Below are 25,141 nucleotides of genomic sequence, written 5' to 3' on the forward strand. Positions count from 1 at the left end.
TTTTGTTGAATCATTCACCAGTTGATAAGACATTTGGTTGTTTCTAGTTTTTAGCTATTAAAATAAAGCTGCCATAAACATATGCAATAAGTCTTTATGCATTCATATCCCTTCCTGGGCTTAGTTTCGAAAAAAAATTTTTGGACTTGCATTTAGAAATGCTGTGTAACTCAGCAAGTGAATCAAAATATGTCTAAGTTAACTTCAACAATCATTTATTGTCTGCCAACTGAGAGCCTGTGACAAGCTGGTACACTTATCATTCTATGGTCAAATCTCATGAAATGCACTTAAACCTGAAGAGGGATTACTTCTGATGTTTTCTGGCTGGGAAACAAAAGGACAGAAGAAGCCGCCAGATTTGTCATACCTGATAACTTACTGTATGGTAAGTGCACACATTAAGATTTCTTCATGATTTTTTCAGCCTTGATCCATCAACAAGTCTCTATTTATCTTCAACTTATTAAAGGTAGAGAGCATTACTTGAAACAAAATCCAGAATCACAGAATCTTACACAAAGAAGGGAATTAAGAGCTCAACCTCCTTTTACTTGTAAAGAGGTTGAGGCCACATAAACTCTTTAACTTTCCCAGTTAAAGCCTGCCGACATTCTTTTTTCTATCACAGAAATAACATGCCATTAAGGTAAAACTAAAATAAAAATGTCTGAGAAAAGGAAGTGACTTAAAGTTCAAATAGGTGTACAGAACATTTTAATGAATCTGCATTCTTCTAGGCCATCAGGAATCAAGATAAATAAAGACAAAATTGGTATTTGTTGAGGGACTGAAACCAAATCATGGATTTTAATGTCTTGGCAAGATAATTTGCTTTGGTACAAGTAACACACTGCAGAAAAAGATTTTTATATGTGATATCAATTTACCATCTTTGGATGTGGATATCTTTGAGTTAAATGACAATCTGCTAACTTTCTCTCATTTACGCCTGGTATTTAAATTGAAGAAAGGAAGAGAGAGGAAAAGAAGCTTCTCAACAGCAGGGTGGGGGGAGAAACCCCAGAGTACTGACCAAATATCCAAGTGTGATCACATCAGCATTAATCTTGCATCATGCATAACATCTTATTAGCAGAAAAGATGGTTAAAAATGTGACAGTTTTTAGCATACAAGCAAAAAGAAGATGGTCTTCTTGAAAAGTCTGATTCTTCATTATGCTGAACACTAGCTTCTGTTTTACTCTGAAAAAAGCTTCTTTCATGTGCAGGAAAGTAATTATTTGCTTCTTTCACTTTTAGCACTCACACAATCACAATCTCAAAGCAATGGATAGAAAGTAACCACTCCCAAAGTACCTGCTTATCTTTCAAACAGTAGTTTGTTTCCATGATAAAGCCTGGGCTAGCCAAATGCAGAGTATGAATTCTAGCCTCTCCAGCGAGAGGTTATGACCATGGGGTCGGTCCTCGAACTTCTGCCCGCCCTTCCTCAACTGTACAACGGACATACCTCCTACCCCATTTCTGTACTGGTCTTTCAAGTATCATCTCTTCTGCTCCTTTCCCGATCCTCCCTGCCACATTGGGAACCATCTGGACCACTTTGCACTTACTTCTCTTGCAGTCCTTACAAAGGACTGAAGACAGGGAAGGTATCTTCTTAGTTTCTGTATCCCCAGTTCTCAGATTTTCCTCTCGTATCCTATGTCACATCTCTGCTTCATTAGGGAGGTGGGGAGGAAGAGGGGGTCAACCAGAAAGTCAGGTACTTCAGTAAGAACTGAATATTTTTATTAGCGATTAGAAAAAGGTAACATGAGGGGGTTAAAAAAAAAAGTTCTTGTGTACACGTGCGTGTGTGCGTGCGTGTGGTGAGACAGACAGGGTGGGGATGGGGTAAGTTGCCCAATTTAGGGGGCTTATCTTCTGACCGAACCTCAAGTAACAGGCAATTCACACAGCTAGTCTGTATGGTCACTGCTGCTCGAGTATCCTCGAATACTGACACGTGGGAGGGAGGAGCAGGGACAGGTTAGGAGCAGACAGAGAACTAGGAGTGAGAGCACAGACGGAGTGTGCAACCCCACTCCGCCATACCTAGTGCTTTCGAGAGGACAGAAGACTCTCAGCGACTCTGTGTGGGTGTCCAGCAGCCATTCTAACTACAGTTATCACTTCTCTTTGTAAAGTTCAATGTCAAGCATTTTCATCCATTATTCACAAAAAGACCTGGGTTTGGGAATACAGATGGAGTTGAGAAGAATGGAGACAGAGACCGTGTGACTTGCCCAAAGTCATAGATGGGACATGGTAGAGTTCGGACTTGACTTCACAGTTTCCTCCACATGCTGCCTACAGGGTTTGCCTATGTTCATCGACATGGGAGAACAGGTTTTCACAGAGTCATGGCTCCCTACACAACGGCCAAATTAGCAAAGACACGTTGGCCCTGGGAGGAGCCTCAGATCTTACTCAATTAGCCTTCTCGATTACAGATGAAGGAATCAGTTCCAGAAAGGCAAAGCCACCTGCCTGAGAGCTTATAGCAGGTAAACCAGAGAGCTAATTAGGATAAGGACCCCAACCTTCTACATACTAGAGATTCAGTCTTCTGTCTGAACTAAGGCTTTGGTTGCTTTAGAAAGTGAAGGCTCTTAGAAGAAGTCACATCCCAAGCTATTTCTGCTCATTTTTGATCACTTTAAGTGAAGAACCAGAGAATAGGGTATAATGGGCTGCACAAGGAAGGCTACAGGAGGCTGAGAGTTTCTAAATCACGGCCAGCAGGCCTTCCATGTGCAGCATGGGCCGCCCTCGATATGACTCATGTTAGGAATTCTATCTGCTCTCTGAGAGTTACAGAAAGATGCTCTGAGAGACCATGTGTCATGAAGGGGGTGGATGGGGACCAGCAGTGCCGAGAAGAGGGTGGTGAATTTAGGAACATGTGCAGGAAGTGTTTTTTAAGATCCCAAACCTCAAGTAAGTTCTCCCTGGGCATTTCACGATTTGTTGACATCTAATGAGGCCACAGATGCCTGGGATTAGAGTGAGAATGGGCAGAGTTTCAGGTTTTACCCACATGTCTTGCTATGAGATCAGGAAAGGCAGAATTCTTTGAATAACGTGAAATGTGAGAGGAGGCAGCGTGGTCTAATAGAAAGAAATCCCCAGTCAGGTGCCCAACTGACTGAGCCACCCTGGTGCCTCTTGGAATAATTTTTTAGAAAAGGCAAGAATGTAAACAAGCAGGATCTGAGTGGGTCCGCGCTGCCTTAGATGTTCATCAAGCATGAGGTGGTGAGGTTTTCCCCCTTTCCAAGGGGATGGCAGACATTGCAGCATCTCACTGTTTCATAAATGGCTCTTCTTGGATTCATCATCATGATGGACTTTTACAAAATCTGTATTTAATGGTAAATTTATAACTCTTCTTTTAGAATTGTCTGCTTCTGTTTTCCTGTTAGTGGTATTTTCTTATCATATCTCTGTTACTAGACTCGGTTCTTTCTCAAGTCTCTAAGGTTCCCAAATAAAAACGAGTCTGGTTAGGAGCATGGAAAAACACTGAAATCATGGGGAGAGGACTGAGAAGGCAGACCCCTGGAGCAAAGTGGATGTGGAAGGAGTTAGCCTGGGCACTAGAGACTGAGAGTGCACTTACAGGAAAGGACTGGAGCACTTAGGTGGCTCAGCTGGTTACGCGTCAGCCTTTGACCCAGGTCATGACCCCAGGGTCCTGGGATGGAGTTCTACAACAGGCTTGCTACTCAGCAGGAAGTCTGCTTCTCTCTCTGCCCGTCACCCCAGCTTATACTCTCTCTCTCAAAAATAAAAATAAATATAATCTTCTTAAAAAAATATAAAGGAGGGCAGCTGGGTGGCTGAGTCGGTTACAGGTCTGCCTTTAGTTCAGGTCATGATCCTGGAGTTCTGGGATCAAGTCCCACATTGGGCTCCCTTCTCAGAGGGCTCTGCTTCTCCCTCTGCCCCTCACCCCACTCTAGTACTCTCTCTGTCTCTCAAATAAATTAATAAAATATTCTTAAAAATTAAAAAATAAAAATAAATTTTAAAACTAAGGGAGAAGATTGTTAGTACTTTGAAAAATTAAGAGGGGACTTGGAAAAATGATCTTTTGAGCACCCCTCTCTCCTCTCAAGCATAAGTCAAGTGGCACTGGGGACTAGGGAAGAGAGGAAGAGGTAGGAATTAGTCCATTCCAGAGTCTTCTCTTATGTTTCTCTCACAACTTATTGAAAATATGCATAGGCAAGAAGGTAATAAATCCTTTGTAAACCTGTCTAAGGTTAGATAATCAAAACTGCTTCCTGATTTGAGACTGGGATATACTGCAAGTTGTGAGTTTTCTCTCTTTCAAAATATCAAAAGAGAGGATAGGTATCTGCTTATTACATAGGTTAAGAAGGGGAAGGCTTCGCTCAAGGAACATTCCAGACTTCATCAGGAATAAGACCATGAGGAGTAGAGCAACTTGGACTAACAAACATGGAAGAGCTTGATGCCAGCCCCATCAAAAGAGATGGTCTCATTGCTACAGCTTTGCGGCTTTGGGAATTTACATCTTATCTGAAGTCTTGTGATGAGAGATGCTGTTTTTAAAATCTAGTCACTTTAAATAGTTCCTATCTTTAAGAAACCAGACACTAAACTGTCTGTAACATCTGCAAGCTGGAAGCCAAATCAACCACCATTCCCCATCCCAACTTCATTTCAGGGAACTGAATGCAGAAAGAGAAACTTTCCAGAACAAAGACACAAAGGTGCTCAACCTTGGACTTTTCAATATCCCAAACCAGCAGCTGGAAGTGAGGAAGACACCAGCCAAAGAGTTCTGGGAGGAAAGCCTATCTTGACAACAAACCAGTAAGAAAACACATCTTCTCTTGCCTACTTTCTAAGAGACAATGAAGTGCCATAAACCAGGAGGCACAGTTTTTCGAAGCTGTTGATTCTAGGAAGCAGCTCTCATGGGGCAACTAATGCATTCTTGCTTAGTCTTGTGGAACATTGATGTTGAGAGATCAGCGTTAAGGAGTTGCTCTGAAAATCTCTCCTTCAAACTCTTGTCCTCTGTTAGAGGAAAAGTAAAAAGATGTAGTTGCTATGGAAAATAATACAATGATTCCTCAACAAAAAACAGAATTACCATAGGATCTAACAATTCCGTTTCTGGATATATAACCCCCCAAAGTCTTGGATCTTGAAGAGACATTTGCATACCCATGTTGCTGAAGCATTATTCACAAGAGCCAAAATATGGAAGCAACCCACGTGGCCAACAGGTAAATGGATAAACAAAATGTGGTTATGTATACAGTGGAATATTACTCAGCCTTAAAAAGGAAGGCAACTCTGACACAGGCTTCAACATAAATGAACCATGAGGACATTAATTTAAGTGAAATGAGCCAGTGATAACATGACAGATACCATATGAGTCCACCCACGTGAGGGTATGCAGAGCAGTCAAATTCATAGAGACAGAGGGTAGAACAGGGGCTGCCAGGAGCTGCAGGAAGGAGAGTTTTACTGTTTAACAGGTAGAGAGTTTCGGTTTTGCAAGATAAAAAAGTTTTGTGGATGGATGGTAATGGTTGCAAAAAAACAGTGTGAATGCACCAGTGCCACTTTAAATATGGTAAATTTTGTGTTATATACATTTTACCATTTAAAAAAAAAACCAGGGACGCCTGGGTGGCTCAGTGGGTTAAGCCACTGTCTTTGGCTCGGGTCGTGATCCCAGGGTCCTGGGATCGAGCCCCAAATCGGGCTCTCTGCTCAGCGGGGAGCCTGCTTCCTCCTCTCTCTCTGCCTGCCTCTCTGCCTGCTTGTCATCTCTCTCTGTCAAATAAATAAATAAAATCTTTAATAAAAAAAATAATAATAAAAAACAAACAAACAAAAAACCAAAAGATTAAATTGTTCAGCCAATGTTCAGGGAGAATTCCCTATTCTCTTCTACCATGCTTTAAATTTGGTACCACCTATAGTTTATCTGTTCTTTGACACAAATAGAAGGCAATATAAATGAATACACATAGCACATGGGCATCAGTGAACTACTTGGCGACTCACCAGAGGCGGCTTCATTTGGCAGCTCTATGAGCACATAAATGCTCACAGCTGTGATTCCATATATATATATATATATATATATGAGAGATTTCCTAAGAAAATTTGTTTTGTGATGCTTTGGACAATAGAAATGCTCCTTTAAGAAAACCCAAACAAATTCAATTATTCAGTCCTCTTTACCCACAGTTTAATAATCATTATATCAAGAAAGTCTACTTCAATGGCTCTTGGTTGTGCAAAGGTCAAAGGTTCTAGAGCGAGTTTAATTTCTGTTAGAGGGAAATATCACTGCCTAAGACTTTATCGTTAAGTAGGACTGTCCCACAGGGAATAAGGACACAGAACCAAAGATATTACACCATTTCCTATCTTTACACTAACTTAAAGTTTACAAAGCAATTCCAAATACAATGCTTTCATCTGAACTTCACAGGCCACTCCATGGGGTAGGTTTTAATGGCACCAATTTTGAGGGGAACACAGAGTTTAAGTGATTTGATCAAAATCACCAAGCTACTATACAGGTAGAACGTAGGTCTTTTAAGTTCAAACCCATTTTTGTATTTCCCTAAACCTCAAATTTAGCTCTCCAGTTGAAGGCCTTGCTGATCTCCAGACAAGAAAACTTTTGCTGCTGGGTGCCCAATGGCCACAAAAAGGAGTGTACACAGCAGTGCCTGTCACAGTAGCCCCCGGGCCTCACCTATCCCCCCAAGAAGATGAGATACTACTTGATATACCTACCAGTCAGTATTCTTTGTAGGATCAAAGGAAATTACACGTGAGAACATTTTATTATTTTTTTTTAAGATTTTTTTTTTTTTTAAATTTATTTGAAAGAGAGAGAGAGCATGAGAGGGGAGAAGGTCAGAGAGAGAAGCAGACTCCCCATGGAACTGGGAGCTCAATGCGGGACTCGATCCCGGGACTCCAGGATCATGACTTGAGCCAAAGGCAGTTGCTTAACCAACTGAGCCACACGGGTGCTCCCGTGAGAACATTTTAAAAGCATAAAATAAAATGTTAAAGTCATTAAAAGGCATATAGCGGTCAGGAAACTAAATTTACATGACTCACAATCAGGAAGGTGGAGTGTGGAGGTAAGAATATATGCAAAACAAACAAACAAATGGACCAAAGAGATGGACTGGTCCCCACAGTGGGCTGGGGGTAGTGACAAACTGGGGGTACTTTAGTGGGGCAGGAGGTGGGTTGTGGGGGGGGGGGGGACAAACTGGCCATTGTCCCAGAGACAATGCTGAGGTCTCAGAGACTCTACACTCTCGGGCCTTTCTTCAGTCAGACATTTCAAGATGGCCAGGAAGCATGTAGGGCAATCTTATCTCTATCCCATCCACATCCTTGGATAAGGAGGCTATGGAATTGAATGGTGTATAGGCTGAATGTTACAGTACACGCAACAGTCAGACACAGCGGCAACACACCTTGCTCAGTCCAAATTCTGGAGGGCTCCAGGAAGGGTTGGAGCTGAAGGATTTGTTAAGCCCAGCTACTACTTCCACTCTGGGTTGGCAGCCTCATGATACTGTGGGCTATACCTTCATTTACTCGTCCTCAAAGACTGGTTGGGAGGCCTGGCTGGGAGTTGGCAGGGGCACGGAGGGAAGGCTATGGAGCCCGTTGTCTGGTATTTGGGAGCTGGAGACAGAAATGGAGAGCAGTGGGGGCACCGTGAGCCTTTCAGTCTCACATTTTACTTTGCTCATTCATCCATAATCTGCAAATATTTATTGAGTGCCAACTCTAAGTGTTCTTAGTACTGGCAAAGCAATGCTGGATCAGAGAGCAAGGTCCTTCCTTCAGGACACTGACATCCTGGTGGGAAAAGACAGAAAATGAACTAAGTACTTACAATGTCATAGTAAGTGCTTTGAAGAAAAAGGCCAGGAAGTGTGACTAAGAGTGCTGTAGGAACACAATGGGCCTGAGAAGATAGCATTTAAGCAGAGACCCAAATGTCAGATGACAAGAAGGAAAAGAGATAGAGGAAAGCTTCCTGGGCAGAGTTACCAGCAAATGCAAAGGCCCTGAGGTGGGAACAAGCCTCACCTGCTGGAGGAAAGACTCAAGAATAGAATACTGTGAGCTCAGGTTAGAGGGGTAGCCAGAGAGCTAACCAGATTAGTTAGGGCCTTTCAGGTCATGATAAGAAGTCTGGATTTTATGCTCAGTGATATGAAAATTCACTGCGGCACAAAGGAGTGACATGTCTAATTTATGTTTTCAGATGAGTCTGGCCTGATAGATCATAAAGCAGGTAAGAAACCCCTGAAATTCTCTATTAGTATCTTCCATTTTAATACATTTCCCATTAAAACCAAGAGGGACCATGGCTTAATTGGTATTGAAGTATACACCAGTATCACTTTAACAGGAATCCCCAGAATGAGAGAAATATGGACGATCAGGAGACAGGAAAGATGACAATAGGGAGGGAGGATGACAGCCATCTACGTCTGGTGCCTCCCAGGCTCATCTTCACAACCCTTCACAACTTATCCCTACAATCAGGAGCTGATATCCTGAGACACCTGGCGAGTGTGCCTGGTTCCTCATCCCTGATCTGAAGGGCACCTGTGAGAGCAGCAGAGGACAGCCACTCGCCTGCGGACCCTCATCTTCTGGCCTGTGCCAAGAGGCCACCCTTCCAGCTTCCACAGCTCTTGGGCTATCTGGGAAAGAGCAAGGCAAGAACCCTGAGGGGTGTCTGTTTGCAGCCTGTACCCTTACAGTGTTCTGCTAAAAACTGGCTTGTCTAGGTCCTGCCAGGCATACCTGAACGATACATGAGAGAAAAGGGCCTCTCCTTGATTCCTTTCTTCTCCTTCGTTTAACTATCCAATGCTGAATCACTCCTCAGTGACCTTAGGTATTTATTTCTGACTTACATCCAGGTCCAGCAAGCTATAAAGTTACGCAATACTCCCAGATCGAGGCAAGTTTTTGCTTCCCCTAAGGAGGGTCAACAAATTGCCTAAAGAAATAAAAACCATCATGGTACCCCTGCCGCAGTCTGTCTTACTAAGTAGATGGTACAAGGATCACAGTCACTTCCCATCTTGAGTTAGTCAAATACCTTAACATTCTGGGAGAGATGAAGAACCAAACAGATCCTATTAGTTTAAAACCAAGAATAGGCAGGGTTAAGAATGGAAAAAAAAAAAGAAAGAAAGAAAGAAAAAGAAAAACTATCAGGAACAAAATGGCGGCTAGATGCTTCTAGAGCGTTGGATCTATTTGCTTTTTCAAAAGGACTGATAGAGAAGAGAAAGAGTAGCTTCTGTGTCTCACATCACACTCCCTCACTCCACCCCCAAAAGGATGGGAAGGAGAGTAGGGAGAAAATCACTGGCATCCATGAACCCCGAAGAGAACGCATCCAACCATTGTTTCAAAAGCTATTTCAATCAGAACACACTAACAATTTCTTACTTATTTTTTAGACTGCTCACTTAAAAAACAGGATATACGAGGCCTAAAGGCATATTCAAACTCATACAGTCCAAATCAGTTCACTGATGAAGAGTCAAGCCCTGAAGGTTTTCAGATAGTACAAGTACCAGGAAGGGAACCTGAGTCTCCTCACTCAGGTTCCCTTTAACTTTTATTTATAAAATGAAAGCACATTATAGGAAAACAGGAACTGCACAAGAAATCAGCAGTAATCCAATCATCATACTAACCACTATTAGCATTTTGTTCCTTCTGTCACATGCTTATAGGTGTCCCCAAACATGTTATAATCCTATTAGACTAATGTTCCCTCTAATACACAGGCTGTTTTCATAATCAAAAAATATATAACAGCACCTATTACTGGGGCTTGGAATTCACGTCCTTTTTATGGAGTTTTTAAACAACTCTCATGAGACCTTGGGACATAAGAATCAAGCTGCTTAACCTCAGATCAGCTCTATTTACCTACCTGGTGCGTCAGGTACTTGAAGAGGAATGAAAGGATCAGAAACACTTAGAAGTGGGAGGCTAGAATCCACAGTCTGCCCACCCTTCCTTTTTTCAGCTGGAGTTGGTTGGAGGGGAAGAAAGGGTCAAGGAGAGAACAAAAGAGAAAAGCAGAAAACATCAAGTAAATCTAGATGAATTTAGCATCTAGTAACCCAACAGCTCAAATTATAGAGTAAATCTGAACTCAAAGGCAGCGTAAAGAGGGATGAGTGACTATAATCCAGTGTAATGGCAAAATATGTGTAAGAGATACAATCCGGTCCCTACAACATACTCAGCGATGCAATGTATGGTAACACTAGTTTACTCCTACACCTGAGTCCACTTCTTCCTTGTGTGGAAGCCTGCAGTGATCTCTTTCAGAATTCCTATAGTAACTATTGTCTGTATCACACACTACGGCACGTAAACACTGTCTGCTCTGTAATCGAACACAGACATATAGGTGCTTCAGTGTGTCCTCTACCATCCGGGGGTCACTGTATCACCGAATGTCTGTTACAGCGCTAGGCAGACAGACACAGACAGAAACAGAAATAGGAGTCTTGTCTGTTGTAAGGTTAGACAAGCCCTAACTTCTCGACTACATCTAACATCAGTGACACTGATTCTATACTTGGCATACTTGCTGATGTACAGGAATCTAAACACGTGGAATATCAGGGCTTGAAGGGGTCTTAGGATTCTCTAGCACAGTTTTCTTATTTTACGGAAAAGAAAATGAAGCCCAGAAGTTAAGAGGATAGCCAGAGGTATCTGACCTCTGAGGTCAGAACCCAGACTTGCTGGTTTTCTATTTACCCATTCTTTACATTGTATTTTAATACTCATTTGTTCTTTAGTTGAAATCTCATTTTACCTTCTACAGATTTTAAAAAAACTTTTTATTTTTAAATAATTATGAGATCACAGCAATCTGCTCTACATAGAGTCCTGGGAACCTTTGACCAGCTTCCCCCCATGGTGAGATCTTTTCCCCCTACAGGACAGTTATCGCTGACACTGTTACAATACTGTTAACTAGACTTTATCCAGTTTTCACAGGCACTCATGTGTGTGTGTGCAGTTCTTTGCAACCAGATCCTATGTATAGGTTAGCACAAGCACCACCATGACAATGACACAGAACTATTCCATCAAACCAAAGAACACCCCTGTTGTTCTCCTTTATAATCGTACCCACTCCTTACTCCAGTCTCTACTCCTTGGGAATCCACTTATTTGTTCTCAATCTCTACAATTTGTCATTTTGAGAAGGTTATTTATTAAAGTGGGTTTTTAATGAAGCTTCTTTAAAGATAGATGGAGGAAGAGAAGGGTAAAATCACTGCTCTTAAAATCTCGAAAATATTTTTCAAACGAGACACAATGAAATACATTAAAAGGAAAAGAAAGAATCATAAAACTGGATATATTCATTTTTACAGAAATAAAATTACGGACATAAATATTGTAAAATGTTGACAATGTTTTCCTCTCTGAGTGGGTGGGATTGTGAGTTCTCTTATCTTGTTTCTTTGGGCTTTTAGTCATTTTCCCAAAATTACACAAAAGATGATTACACAAAAAAATATTTAAAATAAAGATGTACAATGTCAAGTTTTAAATGTCTATTCCAACATGTGGACATAGTTCATCAACATTTTTGCAGCTTTTACCATAAAATGTTTAAAATAACCCTTCTGTCATCCTCTGTGACTCACTGCCACATTTCCTGTTTATTTCCTTCCTTGGTTGATCAGAAGGTTTAAAATCAGTGAACAGTCTGAGCTTGATTAGAAAACTCCTAGAAAATGAAGCTATCCTACACTTCATACAAATGAGGACATATTAATTTCTGGGATTTGGATGTGATTTTCTTTCATTTATAAAAAATAAAAGTGTTGCACACACAAAAGTTTATACCACAAACAAGAAAGAAGGAAAAATACCAAATGTCTGTTTAAAAAAAGGCTGGATAAGATGAAAAAAAATCTGCAGATGTTTTATAATGTTCAAAAAAGTGTCATGTCACTGATTTACAAAGACTCTTGGGATGTGGAATGACTACAGCTTCTGAGTTGGGCTGCTCAGGTACAACTCTCTATTCTGTCGTTCTCCAGTTGTGACCTCGGCAGGTCACTTAACCTCTCAAGGGCTGTTTTTTGTTTTTTGGTGGTTTTTTTTTTTTTTTTTTTTAAGATTTTTTTTTTTTATTTATTTGAGAGAGGGGGAGAGAAAGAGCACAAGGTGGTGAGGGGCAGAGGGAGAAGCAGACACCCTGCCGAGCAGGGAGCTGGATGTGGGGAATGTGGGCTCCATCCTAGCATCCTGAGGTCATGACCTGAGCCAAAGGCAGACGCTTAACCAACTGAGCACCCAGGCACCCCTTGAGGGCTGTTTTACGGACCACCTGAGATAATGCATAAAAAAGCACTTAACCAGTGGGTTAATATTATTAGCATGTAGCAAGAGCTCAGTGTATGTTCACTGTCATAACTCTACTCAAGCATAAAGGGGGAGAAGAGGCTGAAACAAAAATAAAAACTGTTTTAAGAAGAGTTACAGGGGCACGCGGACAGTGTAGTCATTTGAGTGTTGGACTCCTGGTTTCCACTTGATCTTAGCCAAAAAGCTGAGAAACGATGGACTCCTGGTTTCTTTTCAGGTCCTGGTCTTAGGTTCATGGGATAGAGCCCTGTATTAGGCTCTGTGCTCGGTGTGGAGTCTGCTTAAGGTGCTCTATTCCTCTCTCTCCCTTTACCCCTCCCCCTCTCACTCTTTCTCTAAAATAAATAAAGAGGGCGCCTGGGTGGCTTAGTGGGTTTAAAGTCTCTGCCTTCGGCTCAGGTCATGATCCCAGGACCCTGGGATTGTGCCCCACATCAGGCTCACTGCTCAGCAGGGAGCCTGCTTCCCCCCATCTCTGCCTGCCTCTCTGCCTACTTGTGATCTCTGTCTGTCAAATAAATAAATAAAATAAATAAATAAATCCTTAAAAAACCATATAGACAACAAAACACGTGATAAGTAGGAATTATAAGTACTGAAACTGGGAATGTATTGAAAATGTGTAGGGACCTCTGTTAACACTGGTGAATCCAATTAAATTAGTAACAGTGAGATTATCATATCAAGACTTATATGAAGACTTATAGGATACGGTTAAAATTTCAGGTTTTTTCTGAGAAGGGAAACACAAACCTATTAGAAAGCACTCTTAATCAACAGTGTAATCCTCAAAGGTCAGGGTGGGATGGGCAATGAAAGAGAGAAGCAAAGTGAATACTGAAATATCTGTGGCAAGACTTCTAAGCAGATTATAATGAGCCTCTCTCCCCATTTTCATGCTGATTGAAAATCACGGTTATAATAGCAAAAAAACCTCTAAATACTTTCAGTACATTTTTAAGAAGAAATTTTTAAAATTTTACTGTGTTCCTCTTAGTATTGACATAGCAATTTAGAAATACGCTCCAAAAGCCTTAGAAGACACGTATCTTTTTTTTTTTTTAAGATTTTATTTATTTATTTATTTGACACAGAGAGAGAGATCAAAGCAGGCAGAGAGGCAGGCAGAGAGAGAGAGAGAGAGAGAGAGAGAGGGAAGCAGGCTCCCTGCTGAGCAGAGAGCCCGATGTGGGACTTGATCCCAGGACCCGAGATCACGACCTGAGCCAAAGGCAGCGGCTTAACCCACTGAGCCACCTAGGCGCCCCGAAGACACGTATCTTTTGATTTAACAAATAATCTAGAGGTTACCTTAAAGAAACTATAAAGGATATCATATAATGACAGCCAAAGTTCCAATAAGAAATAAATTTATGACATTAGAAAAAGTACTAACATATCTAAGGAAGGCAGGAAGAAAAAATATATAAGGTTAAAATCAGAAATTAATAAAATTAAAAAGATCAATTTTAGAAGCATATCAAATTCCTATCTACAAGGATTATTTATACTCAAAACCTCATATCGGTTGCTGAGGGAATTTTAACAGGAAAACACTGAAACCAAATTAATGTTTTAAAAAAAAGAGGTTACTTAGATACATTATGACAAATCCATATGAAGCCATTTAATGCAGATCTTTTATAATTTATCTTTTAAGAGCTTCTTTAATGACGTGGGAAATGTGCCAGACTTAGTAAGCAAGAAAATTTGTTTTTAAAATAGGACTATAAAGATGTACATTAAGGTCTTAAGCCGAGTCCAAAAACTATGTACAAAACCGTGGTCATTTATTTTCGTGGAGAAGATCTCTAAACTTTCATTACATTCAGGAAGATATATGTGACCCTAAAAAGGTTAAATGTCACTAACAGACACCAAATGATACTCCTGTGCTACTTCTTAATTGTGAGATTACGGGGATTTTAACTTCCTTCTCTATACTTTTCTATAAATTGCTAACCTTTAGTGTACCCGAGGGGCTCAGTTGGTTAAATTACTAACTTTTGTGTAATAAATATGTATAATTTTCTCTCATTTTTAAGAAATTTTAGTTGAAATATAGTTGACTATGTATCATTTTTATTAATAAAGGAGAAAATTAGTTTTTTACTATTGCTTCTTTAATTTAAAAAAAGGTCTAAATTAAAAAGATATCTCTCTCTCCCTGTAAACACACACGCACACACCCAGAAACGGCTCAGAAAAATCTTGGATAGAGGATAGAACATCTAGTTAGAATTCTTCAAGCTGTTCCAAAGATCTAAGCAATTATAAGAGATTAGCAGTGATGTTCTTAAGTTCAGAAATATTTGCTTAAAGTATGTGTGTGAATTAGAGAGAATAAACACTGTATATTATTGACATGTCATTCCGTCATTTTGATTCAGAATGATTCTAGATATTTCTTTTTCCCCACCTTTTATGTTGGAAATCTTCTGAATAAGAGAAAATATACGTTAGCACCAAGATCTGGGGCTCATTGGTGTGCCACAGCTATCTGTGGGATGGAAACTATGGAGACAACAACTGTGAGCTCCGTGTTTCAGGTATTGGCTATACTAACCGGTTCCAGCAGAAAACGAAGGAGTGGCAAAAGCATCACTTTGAATCGGTTGAAAGCCTGGGATCAAACTCTCAGCAGAGCCTCCAAGCTTCTCAGGATGTTTGCCTGGAGGGACAAAACACCACCGAGTTCATTCCAGCAGAACCCCATGATGCACATACACAGGCAGGAGGTGGAGGGCACCTTCTGAACTGACTTCTCGACTGGACTCGTTTTACTGCCTCAAGGCAATAGCTCAGCCTGCATTCACAGGCCCTTGTCTAATCACTGCAGTAACTGAGACAACAGCTGAGAAAAGGAAAGAAGTTTTAAGAATCAAAGACAGCACATGGGTTTTGCAAGATGGAAGGAGTTCCGGAGATTGGGTACCCAACGATGTGTGTATAGCTAACACTACTGAACTGTTCACTTGACAATGGTTCAAAAGTTCATGTTTATGTTATGTTTACTTATCATAATTTTTAAAAGTATTTTATTTATTTATCTGAGAGAGAGAGAGAGAGAGAATGAGTGGGGCGGGGGGTGGGCAGAAAAAGAAGGAGAACCATGCTCCCAGCTCAGTAGGAAGCCCAACAAGGGGCTTGATCCCAGGACCCAGGGATCATGACCTGAGCGTAAGACAGATGCTTAACCCACTAAGCCACCCAGGCATCCCTGTATATTTGTCGCAATTAAATTTTTTTTCAAATAAATGAATAAAAAAAGCAACCAAAGAGATGGCTGGAGCTAACACCCAAAAGTTCAAGGACATTACTCAGGCAGAATGCCTCTAGTCCTTACTTTGAATCTATTTGTTTTTATAAAATACTATTGATATTGAGTTTGCCAATGTTTTCCATGTTGGAAACAGTTGAGAGGAGAGCACATGAGAAGGGGTTGTGGGGGAAACAGCAGGAGATGTGACAAGGGATAGGCACAATGGCAGCAGTTTAACGTGGCAGAAGAGAGACTGGAAATTATGAAAAATAGACATAAGAACTTTAATACCTGGGAGCGTCTTAAGTGCAAAAATACTAGCGTTTTCAACACCCACAAACGTATTTGTTTATTCTAGAACAATAACTGGCATACATACCAATGAAATAATTTGATGGTAAGATAGTTGTCTGTCAGAGTTAAATCCTATATCCTATCTTGTGTTTAAAATAAGAAAGTAATATACATTTTTAAAAGATATCTATGAAATAAAGTTAAAAGAGATTAACATAAGTTAAAAGAGTAAAGTTAAGAAAGATATGGCTGAAGTTCATATCATTCACTCAGTTCTGATCATTCCTTTACCCTGTGTTCTTGTCTAATGCCAAGGTATTCTTTTTGAAGAATTTTCCCAGGGCGTGCTTTTGTTTTCCAAAGTGTGTGTGTGGTGTCTGTGTATACAAGTCCCACCTTCCAAAACAGACTGTGGGGGGTTTTTGTTTGTTTTGTTTTGTTTTAAGAAGGCTCCACACCCAGTGAGGAGTCCAGTGCAGGGCTTGAACTCATGACCCTGAGATCAAGACCTGAACTGAGATCAAGAGTTGGACACTTAACCTACCAGTGCTCCTTGACTCTGGGTTTTTGAGAGTAGAAATGGTACCTTCTATTTGATCACCTCTTCACAGTCCATCAACAGTACTACAGAACTCTGACCACAGTCAAAGATTCTAAGTTCATGTGAGGGCACACTCTCTCCTGCGTAAGCAGTTGCAGCCTTCTGGGACAATAAACACACACAGGACAAGAAAACCAACACACTCCTCCAAGGAACAACCATGCTGGTCAGCAGCATCCTGGTTTATGCCACCAAATCTTTCCTAAAAGCGTCCCACTCTCCTACCACCACCCACAACAGGCCAGGAGTTCCTATGGATGAAAAGATGTCAGTGCTCTGGTAAACATTCAAAGCAGTTTTCACTTAAACTTCAGATCAAGACTTTGAGGGGAGGAAAGACCTAACTACATTTTCAAACACATACTCCTCTAAAGTCAGGGTTTAAGAATCACAGCAGGGCACCCCTTGCTCACCTTCCCCCAGCTTGGCAAAGTCCTTGTTCAGCAGTTCCTCAGCTGTGAGTTTGGAGAAATTGTCATCATCGAAGGGATTCCACGTAGAACCTTCCGAAGCATTATAAACGTTTTGCTGGGAGGTCCGAGGAGAGCCTGATGGAGTGGTGGTTGCAGACCTATGTAGGTTCCCACCCCCACGAAATGAAAAGAGTTGAAAAAGGGTTAATCTACTTTCTCTTTGTTTTGAGATCAAATTGTTTTCTGAGTCAAACCATTCTTCTCTGCAATAGTTTTCTGAAAGGGCTTTCCATGGCAACTGGACAGTTTCCACAGATAACTTTTATCACCGTCTGAAATAAATGTCTCCCTTTCCTTCATGATCCACTGTCTCCCATACTTCTTTAACCTCTTGCTTAGATTTTTGGTCCCTCCTCTGCCAGTCCTTTCACAATCCAGAATCCCAAAGCGACCTGTTCCGAGGCTTGTGCCTCCTGTGGCCCCCGCCATAACATCCACAATGACTGCCCCCAGGCTGGCTGGGACTGAAACCTTTTCAGGCTGCCTCCCATCTGTCAGGATCTAGCACACAGAGAATGAAGGGCTGCCGTGAGCCGTCACCATCAAAGTTAAGGAGAAATAAAGACAGTTAGCAATATCTTGTGTTTCTGGGTAACATTGCCTAATTTTCTTCTAAAGTCTCTCTTGATGCCGTTTGCATTTAACTAACGACTTCAAGAGTTTTAACTTTAGACTCCATGGTTCCAAGAAAGCTGAGGTTCCAAAACTGCATTCACCTAGTAAGCACTCACTGCAATCTACTTTACTTCAGGCACAGAGCCCATCACTAGATTTACAATGGTTAAGACATGGTCCTCATCTTGGAGGAATCTGCAGGCTAGGTCAGCTGGATATACAAATAAATAATAATAATATAATGGGATACATCTCCAAAAAGGTTGAGACAATTTATATATGACACCCAAGGGGTCAGAGAAAAGTGAACCTCTGACATCGATCTTGATGAATAAATAAGCATTTCCTAGGTGGACAAGGAGAGCAGTAGTTCAGGGAGAGGGCACAGGATGAACAATGTGGCCACAAAGACAGAGAATGACACATCCACCAATGTGATACAACAGTCTTTGGTCTGTTAACCAATGAGTTCAGATATTATCCCACTGGCAATGGGGAGCCAAGGCAAGATCTTTATCATGGAGAGGGTTGGTCAGACTAAGATTTTAAAAAAATACTCTGTGAAACATAGAATGGATGAGAGAATGGAAATAGTAAAGCAAGTAAATTATTTCTGAAGATCAGTATGGTCTATGCACTACAGGCAAATTCAGTTTCTGAATGAACAGACACAGACGTACCTTTTACATATATATACCCGTGCCCCTCTACATACAGATTCAGGGAATTACACAGCAGTGGCCCACAGGAGCCCTAGCCCACAGAAGTGAAAAAGAGAAAGGGGAAGCACCACATACTTGGACTTATTGAGGCTGGCTTCAGCTGCAGCTGCCTGGAGCAGCTGGGTGGATTTGCTGGCAGGGACCCCAAAGACAGCACTGTGGGTCACGTCACTGAGAATCCGCCTGTGCCCAGCACGCTGGGTTTTGGGGGATGAGGGAGGAGTGAGAGATCCGAGTTTCTGCCCCTGGACGGTAGGAGGTGGGGTTGTTTGAACCTTTGGCTGTTGTCTTACTGGGGCTTGAATCTGCTACGAAAAAAAAAGAAATGGCAAGTGTTTCAAAAAGACAGGAAAGGAAAAACAAACAGACAAGCATAATAAAAAATGGCACATGACAGCTAACACAGGACTCAAGTGGCTGAATTTACCAAGAGCACCAAGAAAGAAAAAAAGCAGTTTTGGACAATCTGAGCTCTAATGGTGGGACTGACAGCATGGTATTTATCTGATGCTTAGACATCAATTTCCATCTTCATCAGCAATCCTCTAGAGAGCAGCCATACACAATACAGCCCAGATCATAAGGCTGCAGAAGCTAGTCCTCATTCCAAAAACCAAGAATGTATCCTACAGGACCACTTTCTGCTTCTGGGGTCATTCAGGAACTCATTCAGAAAGCCTCCAAAGAGCATGCTACCACCACAGTCAGAAGCCAATGAAGGCACAGCTCCAGCTAAAACACATTTGAGCTGAATAATTTCTGCCAAGAGATCCCTGAGTCTGACAGAGCTCAGACTACTGGGTAGGAATAAGTTTGAATTCCATTGTGATTCATAAATGGTAGTGTTTTTGTTTTGTTATTAAGGCTTTTTATTTCACTATTAAGTGGGTCTACAAGATTTTCTTTCTGTGGCTCCCCTGAGAAAATGTACAGGCTTGGAGCAGAGGGATTAACTTGTTCCCACCTTTAGTTTGGAAATGGCACAGAAGAACCAGGTAGAGAATATAGTAAGAAATAAGAAAAAATTTGAAAAGCCCTTGATGATAATTGATCTAGTAACACAAGGACTCTTCAGAAGGCAGAACAAACTGTCACCACAGAAAAACAAAGAGGAACATCCTTGTGGCCACGTGGTTAGACCTCAGGCATCAGACACAATATACAACGTGCTACGTCAAGAAGATGAACAAAAAATAGCACTAAGAAGGCTACCTAATGCTTTAATTCTTTCAGTCCAGAGACAAAATGATTCAGAACGTTAGACTCAGGTATTGAACTATCCCTTCCTTCCAGTTCCTAGTTTCAGACTAAGATGCCCCTCCATGCTGCAGCTCAGCCCTCACATTCAGTGCCATCACAGGTAATCCTGAGAGAGAAGGGAAACCAGAGGGGCCAGCTATTTGGGTCAGGATGCTGACAGCCTGAGATTTTGTCCCCTTATTGACGCAGACTCTGAATTTGACTGAGGCAGGTTTATATGCACGTATGAGTACACAAGCACTCACCAACTGAATGACACAAAACAAGCCTCTAACATCAGTCAGGTTAAGGTCAGAGGGAAAAGCAGCTGACAGATCTCTGAGGGAGAAGCAGTCTGTTCTGGGAAGACCAGAGCTCTGGTTCCACAACTTCCAGTGGCCCAGGGGTGTACCTTCAACAGCCAACCTAGAACCAGTACCCACAGAGACCACCATGGCTTTATGGACTGAACAGCCAACCTAGAACTAGTACCCACAGAGACCACCATGGCTTTATGGACTGAACAAGAGTCTAAGACAGTCATGGCTTTGAGAAGGATATACTTCACTGCTGAGTTCCTTTATTTTGAAGAGTCCAGACTACTTGGAGAACATTTCCCTTCTTCTTACCTATCCCCATAGGCAGCATAGTGAAGAACAGACACTTCAGGAGGACACCTTACGCTATCACAGCTATCTACTAATACAAAACCACTCCAATCCATTCAGCTACTCCTCACAACAGCCCCATCAGGCAGGCAGTTTTATTTCCATTTCAAATCTAAGAATACGAGAGACAAAGGGACCTTAGCACAGATTCCAACTCCCTCATTTCAGAGGAGCTGAGACCAAGGCCCCCTGAGGTTAAGGGCTCGCTCAAGGTCATAGAGTCAACTGGGGACAGAATCCACGTCTCCTGATTACTGCTCAGGACTCTCTTTTCTTCATCATCTATGTCTCCTCCAAAGATGGGATTAGGAAGGGGAAGGGGGGAACAGACAAAGCATAGTGGAGGGAGAATCAAAGTAGACTAAGATGTCTGTCTTGCTAGAGATTGGTTTTTTTTAATTTTTTATTTTTTATAAACATATATTTTAAAGAACAAAAATATGTAATTATAAAAGGAGTACACTCAGATCCAGGAATGCAACAATATACACAAAAGGGGGGGAAAAAACACCCAGACTTCTATCCCACTATCCTAATACAACTGTTTTTATCTTTTTGGAATCTTCTATTTAAGTCCCTTTCAAGTACATACTTTTCCCATAATTTCAACATTCTCTCATGACCGTTTCACATTGTTGTACAGATGCTATAACCATGATTTGTAGTGGCTGCACAGTTGGCTTCTTGAACAATTAGGTTACTCTGATTCTTTTGGCTGTTACTAATAAGTCTATAATAAACATTATGGCATATTGCCATTTTCCTTTTGTGGATCATTACTTTAGGATGGCTGCAGAGTATTCTTTTTTTAAAAGATTTTATTTATTTGACAGAGAGAGAGAGATAGCAAGAGAGGGAATACAAGCCGGGAAAGTGGGAGAGGGAGAAGCAGGCTTCCCGCCAAGCAGGCAGCTGGATGAGGGGCTCGATCCCAGCCACCCAGGGGCACCCAGAGTATTCTTTACAATCACTCACTTGCTCCTCTAGTTAAGTCCTGACAAGGGTCAACAGAGAAAGGGATGGGTAAAATCTGGGAAGTTCTCTGACTCCTGGCAGAAGCAAGTTCTGCTCCTTGCTCTTTCTCTATCCCCTCAACCAACTACCCCAGAGCGAAGTGCTCAAGGTACGTTTTTAGCCAAGGAACATCGAGAAGGCTTATAATTCATTCCTGAGAGAGGGACAGTGAGGGGAACATCATAAGAAATGTAGTCAGTTACTGTTGATCATTTTGTCCTCCTGGATGATCACTTGTTATTATTAGCCTTAAACACAGATCAGGATTCTTTTGTTCTTTCCTTAGCTCTGCTATCAGTCTGTGTGTCTTGGGTAATCCCTTTCTAGCCTGGGTCTAGTTTCCAGTTCCAGTAAATGAGGGGAATAAACTAGATAATTACAATCTCAACTGCCTACATCATATAATAATTTTATATTTTTAGATTTTATTTACTTATTTGACAGAGAGACACAGTGAGAGGGGGAACGCAAGTGGGGGGAGTGGGAAAGGGAGAAGCAGGTTTCCCGCTGAGCAGGGAGCCCAATGCAGGGCTCTTGATCCCAGAACCCTGCGATCATGACCTGAGCCGAAGGCAGACACATAATGACTGAGCCACCCAGGCGCCCCTATAATAATTTTTTTAAAAACCCCATTAACGGGCGCCTGGGTGGCTCAGTGGGTTGGGCCGCTGCCTTTGGCTCAGGTCATGATCTCAGGGTCCTGGGATCGAGTCCCTCATCGGGCTCTCTGCTCAGCGGGGAGCCTGCTTCCTCCTCTCTCTCTCTGCCTGCCTCTCTGCCTACTTGTAATCTCTCTCTGTCAAATAAATAAATAAAATCTTAAAAAAAAAAACAAAACTCCATTATCAAGAAGAACTGCAGTTCGTCTTAAAAATACAGAAAGTGGCTGTCTACCACACGCCTGCAGGGAAGAATGAGTTGTTTCAGAAACAGAGGTGTAAAGACACTGACACAAACTAAGCTGAGGCTCAAAGAAGACAATCTATTTACAGCAATGCTTCCTTTTGAAAGCATGGTTTTCCAGTTTAAGATGGGTGACAAAACTCTATTAGAAATCAATCCTCAGAAGACGATTTCTTACTTTTCCTTCATTTGTCTAGTACCTGGACTTCCCTGGGAATGAGAGTAGCTGTGATACTCTATTGACTGGATATATACGATGCCTTTTCCTATCACTAGAATATTTTCTTCACGATCACTCAGAAATATGTGAGTACAGAATTAAGAGCACTTGGTAGAGGCAAAACACATTGTGCCTGAGGTTGCTGAAGCTGTAAAGATCAATTAAGAGAGGAGGAAGGAGTTCTGACGCTGTAGTCAGCCCGTATCTAGAAGCGGACGTGCCCAATTTCTCAACCAACAAGATGGCTCCCGCAGTACTCAGGTACCCAGAGGATTGGGTCATGGTAAATGGTAAATGGTCCCAGCAAGGAGGCCCCTCAAGGCCGCTACATGGTAGACTTAGATGAGGTCATGTTGCCGAAGACCAAGAATAAGTAAAGCCCTATCAGGTGTCAGGGGAGGCCACGCAAACCTCCAGAGACTGGAGAGGCCACAGTGGTCAAACCCCCCCCTTCAAGGGAAAGGATTTCCTCTGATCCTATCTGGGTCCTTGACTGACCTACACGCACCAACAGAGACAGCAAACAGCTCTTTCTGCCAGTCTAATTTTAGACTGATAAATAAGAATGTTTCTCTTCATCAGTAGCCTAGAATCGTTTTTGTTAAACCTCTTACCTTCTACAGAATACATCCTCCTGACCTCAGGCATAACAAGAGAACAAAAATCAAGTATTTTAACCACAAGCCTGGGGCAGCCGCCTCTCCCTAACGCAGGGGCCCCGCCCTGTGGCGGGCCCCGCCCGCTGCGCTCTCCTGCTCCGGGACTCTGGGACTTGGAGCTCTGGCCGGCTCTTACCGCCGGCTCCGCGGGCGCCTGCGGGGCTGCGGCGGGGGGCGCCTGGGGCTGCTGTCCCGCTGCCGCCACCGCCGCCCCGGTCTTCTGCTGCAAGGCGGCCTGCTGAGTCAGCAGCTGTTGTTGGTGCAAGCTCGAGGCCAGCTGCTGCTGCTGCTGCGGCTGCGGCTGGTAGAAGTTCTGCATCAGCTGCGGCTGAGAGCTTCCTTGCGACACCACCGGGAACTGGGGGATGGCTGGTTGCTGGGCGGCTGCGTGTACTGCCTGAAACTGAGCAGGAGAAGTGGAAAAAAGGACGAGGAGAACAGAGTGTCTCAGAACGGTATTCCACAAAAGACCAACGTCTCAGGAATAACCGAGCCCAGTCTGAAGCCAAAGGCAAGGGCAGGCAGAAGTCTCTTAGCTTGGCCTCAACTTAGGAGGGGGACCCCAGGGCATTAAAATTAACCCCACAGCACCTGACACTGCCAGGCTGCATCGAGGGCTCTGGGCCACCTCCTGGCTTTGGGGAGTTTCTCTGGCAAGTCTAAGGCATCCCTTTGACTGTGCATCTTCTGACTCCCCGTGCTGGGGTGGAAGGGAAGCTAATAAACGATCTCCCAATCTCAGAAGTAATCCTGCTTGTAAAGGGATTTGTTAGCAGCCAAGATTAAAATGCTTTGCTCCATGAAGAGGATGAAGCAGGGACGACACTGAAAATAACCTAAATGCTAAGCCAGCTATAAAGAGTCTGTTCGAGCCCTGCTGAAAATTATTTCCCTATAGCTCTATCTTACTAATTGTCCCATCTTTAAACATTCAAAATGTTCAGTATCCTCTAGCACACTTACTGGTATTTTATCTTGTGTCTATAACCGATTCTTTCAAGTTATATTCTCTTATAAACTGCAAATGGCTAGGGATACTTCTTATCCATTTGTCTATTCCACACTGCTAAGGGCTACCCCCCCCCCCCACGCACGCACGCACGCACCCACGCGCCTGGGCGGGCCCAGAGAAGGGCCTAAGAGAAACGCCTACAAAAGTCAAGAACTTGCCTTTGAGCATCCCAAACACTGTTACTTAGTTGTAGAGTTAGGGGATTGGATAAGGTTTGCCTCCTGGGGCAAAAGTTAAAGGGTTAGCAAAGAAGCCGATGTCAACAAGTAGCTGCCTATTTATAACTGCAAAATGCTGGAAATGACCAAATGTTTATCAACAGGGGACACTGATTGAATAAACCATGCTATGTATCCTTAAAATAGAATGCTCTCAAGTTGTAAACAGGCATGAGGGCTCCCTCTATATTATGGGATGGAGAGAACAGAATTCTGTAACTTTGAAACTCTGTAAATGTTTTATATTTTCATTCAACAAAATTAACCCAAAATTTGGCAATAACTACAAATCAAAATCAAAATCAAACAAATAAATCTGTGTATCAAATTGATTCCAGAAAATAATGAGCAAAACATTTTAAGAATGAAAAGGACAAAGAAATCTTTAACTGGGGCACCTGGGTGGCTCAGTTGGTTAAGTCTCTGCCTTCAGCTCAGGTCATGATCCCGGATTTCCAGGACTGAGTCCAGCATCAGGCTCCCTGCTCAACGGGGAGTCGGCTTCTCCCTCTGAACCTCTCTCCTCTCCTGCACAAGCACTCTCTCTCAAATAAATAAATAAAATCTTTATAAAGAGAGAGAGAGAAATCTCAAACTGTTTCCAGTACTCGTGTTGGCACTATTATCTTGAAATTATAAAGCAATTAAGTGATTATGTTAATGTTGTTAGGAATCAAGATCTTCAGATCAGAAAAATACAAATATAAAATCCAAGAAGTTAAGCAAAAATCCTATAATTACAATTCTGAATTAGGAATATA

The 25,141-nt window shown here is 42.1% G+C and overlaps 1 protein-coding gene across 16 annotated transcripts in view; it reads right to left on the reverse strand.

Moving 5' to 3' along the window:
* The window catches only part of AAK1 (AP2 associated kinase 1), a 174,186-nt gene that overhangs the window by 23,703 nt on the left and 125,342 nt on the right, over positions 1–25,141 (reverse strand). For 6 of the 16 annotated variants that reach the window (XM_059187881.1, XM_059187886.1, XM_059187883.1 and 3 more), the window contains exons 13-17: positions 23,287–23,553; positions 18,523–18,755; positions 17,051–17,208; positions 15,047–15,151; positions 10,010–10,105 (exon numbers count right to left, since the gene is read on the reverse strand). In XM_059187881.1, coding sequence (XP_059043864.1) covers positions 10,010–10,105; positions 15,047–15,151; positions 17,051–17,208; positions 18,523–18,755; positions 23,287–23,553 — 859 coding nt within the window. The remainder of the gene's footprint in view (positions 1–10,009; positions 10,106–15,046; positions 15,152–17,050; positions 17,209–18,522; positions 18,756–23,286; positions 23,554–25,141) is intronic. The other 10 variants (XM_059187880.1, XM_059187888.1, XM_059187882.1 and 7 more) reach the window with 5 other exon arrangements.

Source organism: Mustela lutreola, chromosome 9, assembly GCF_030435805.1.
Source record: "Mustela lutreola isolate mMusLut2 chromosome 9, mMusLut2.pri, whole genome shotgun sequence".
Classification (NCBI taxonomy): domain Eukaryota; kingdom Metazoa; phylum Chordata; class Mammalia; order Carnivora; family Mustelidae; genus Mustela; species Mustela lutreola.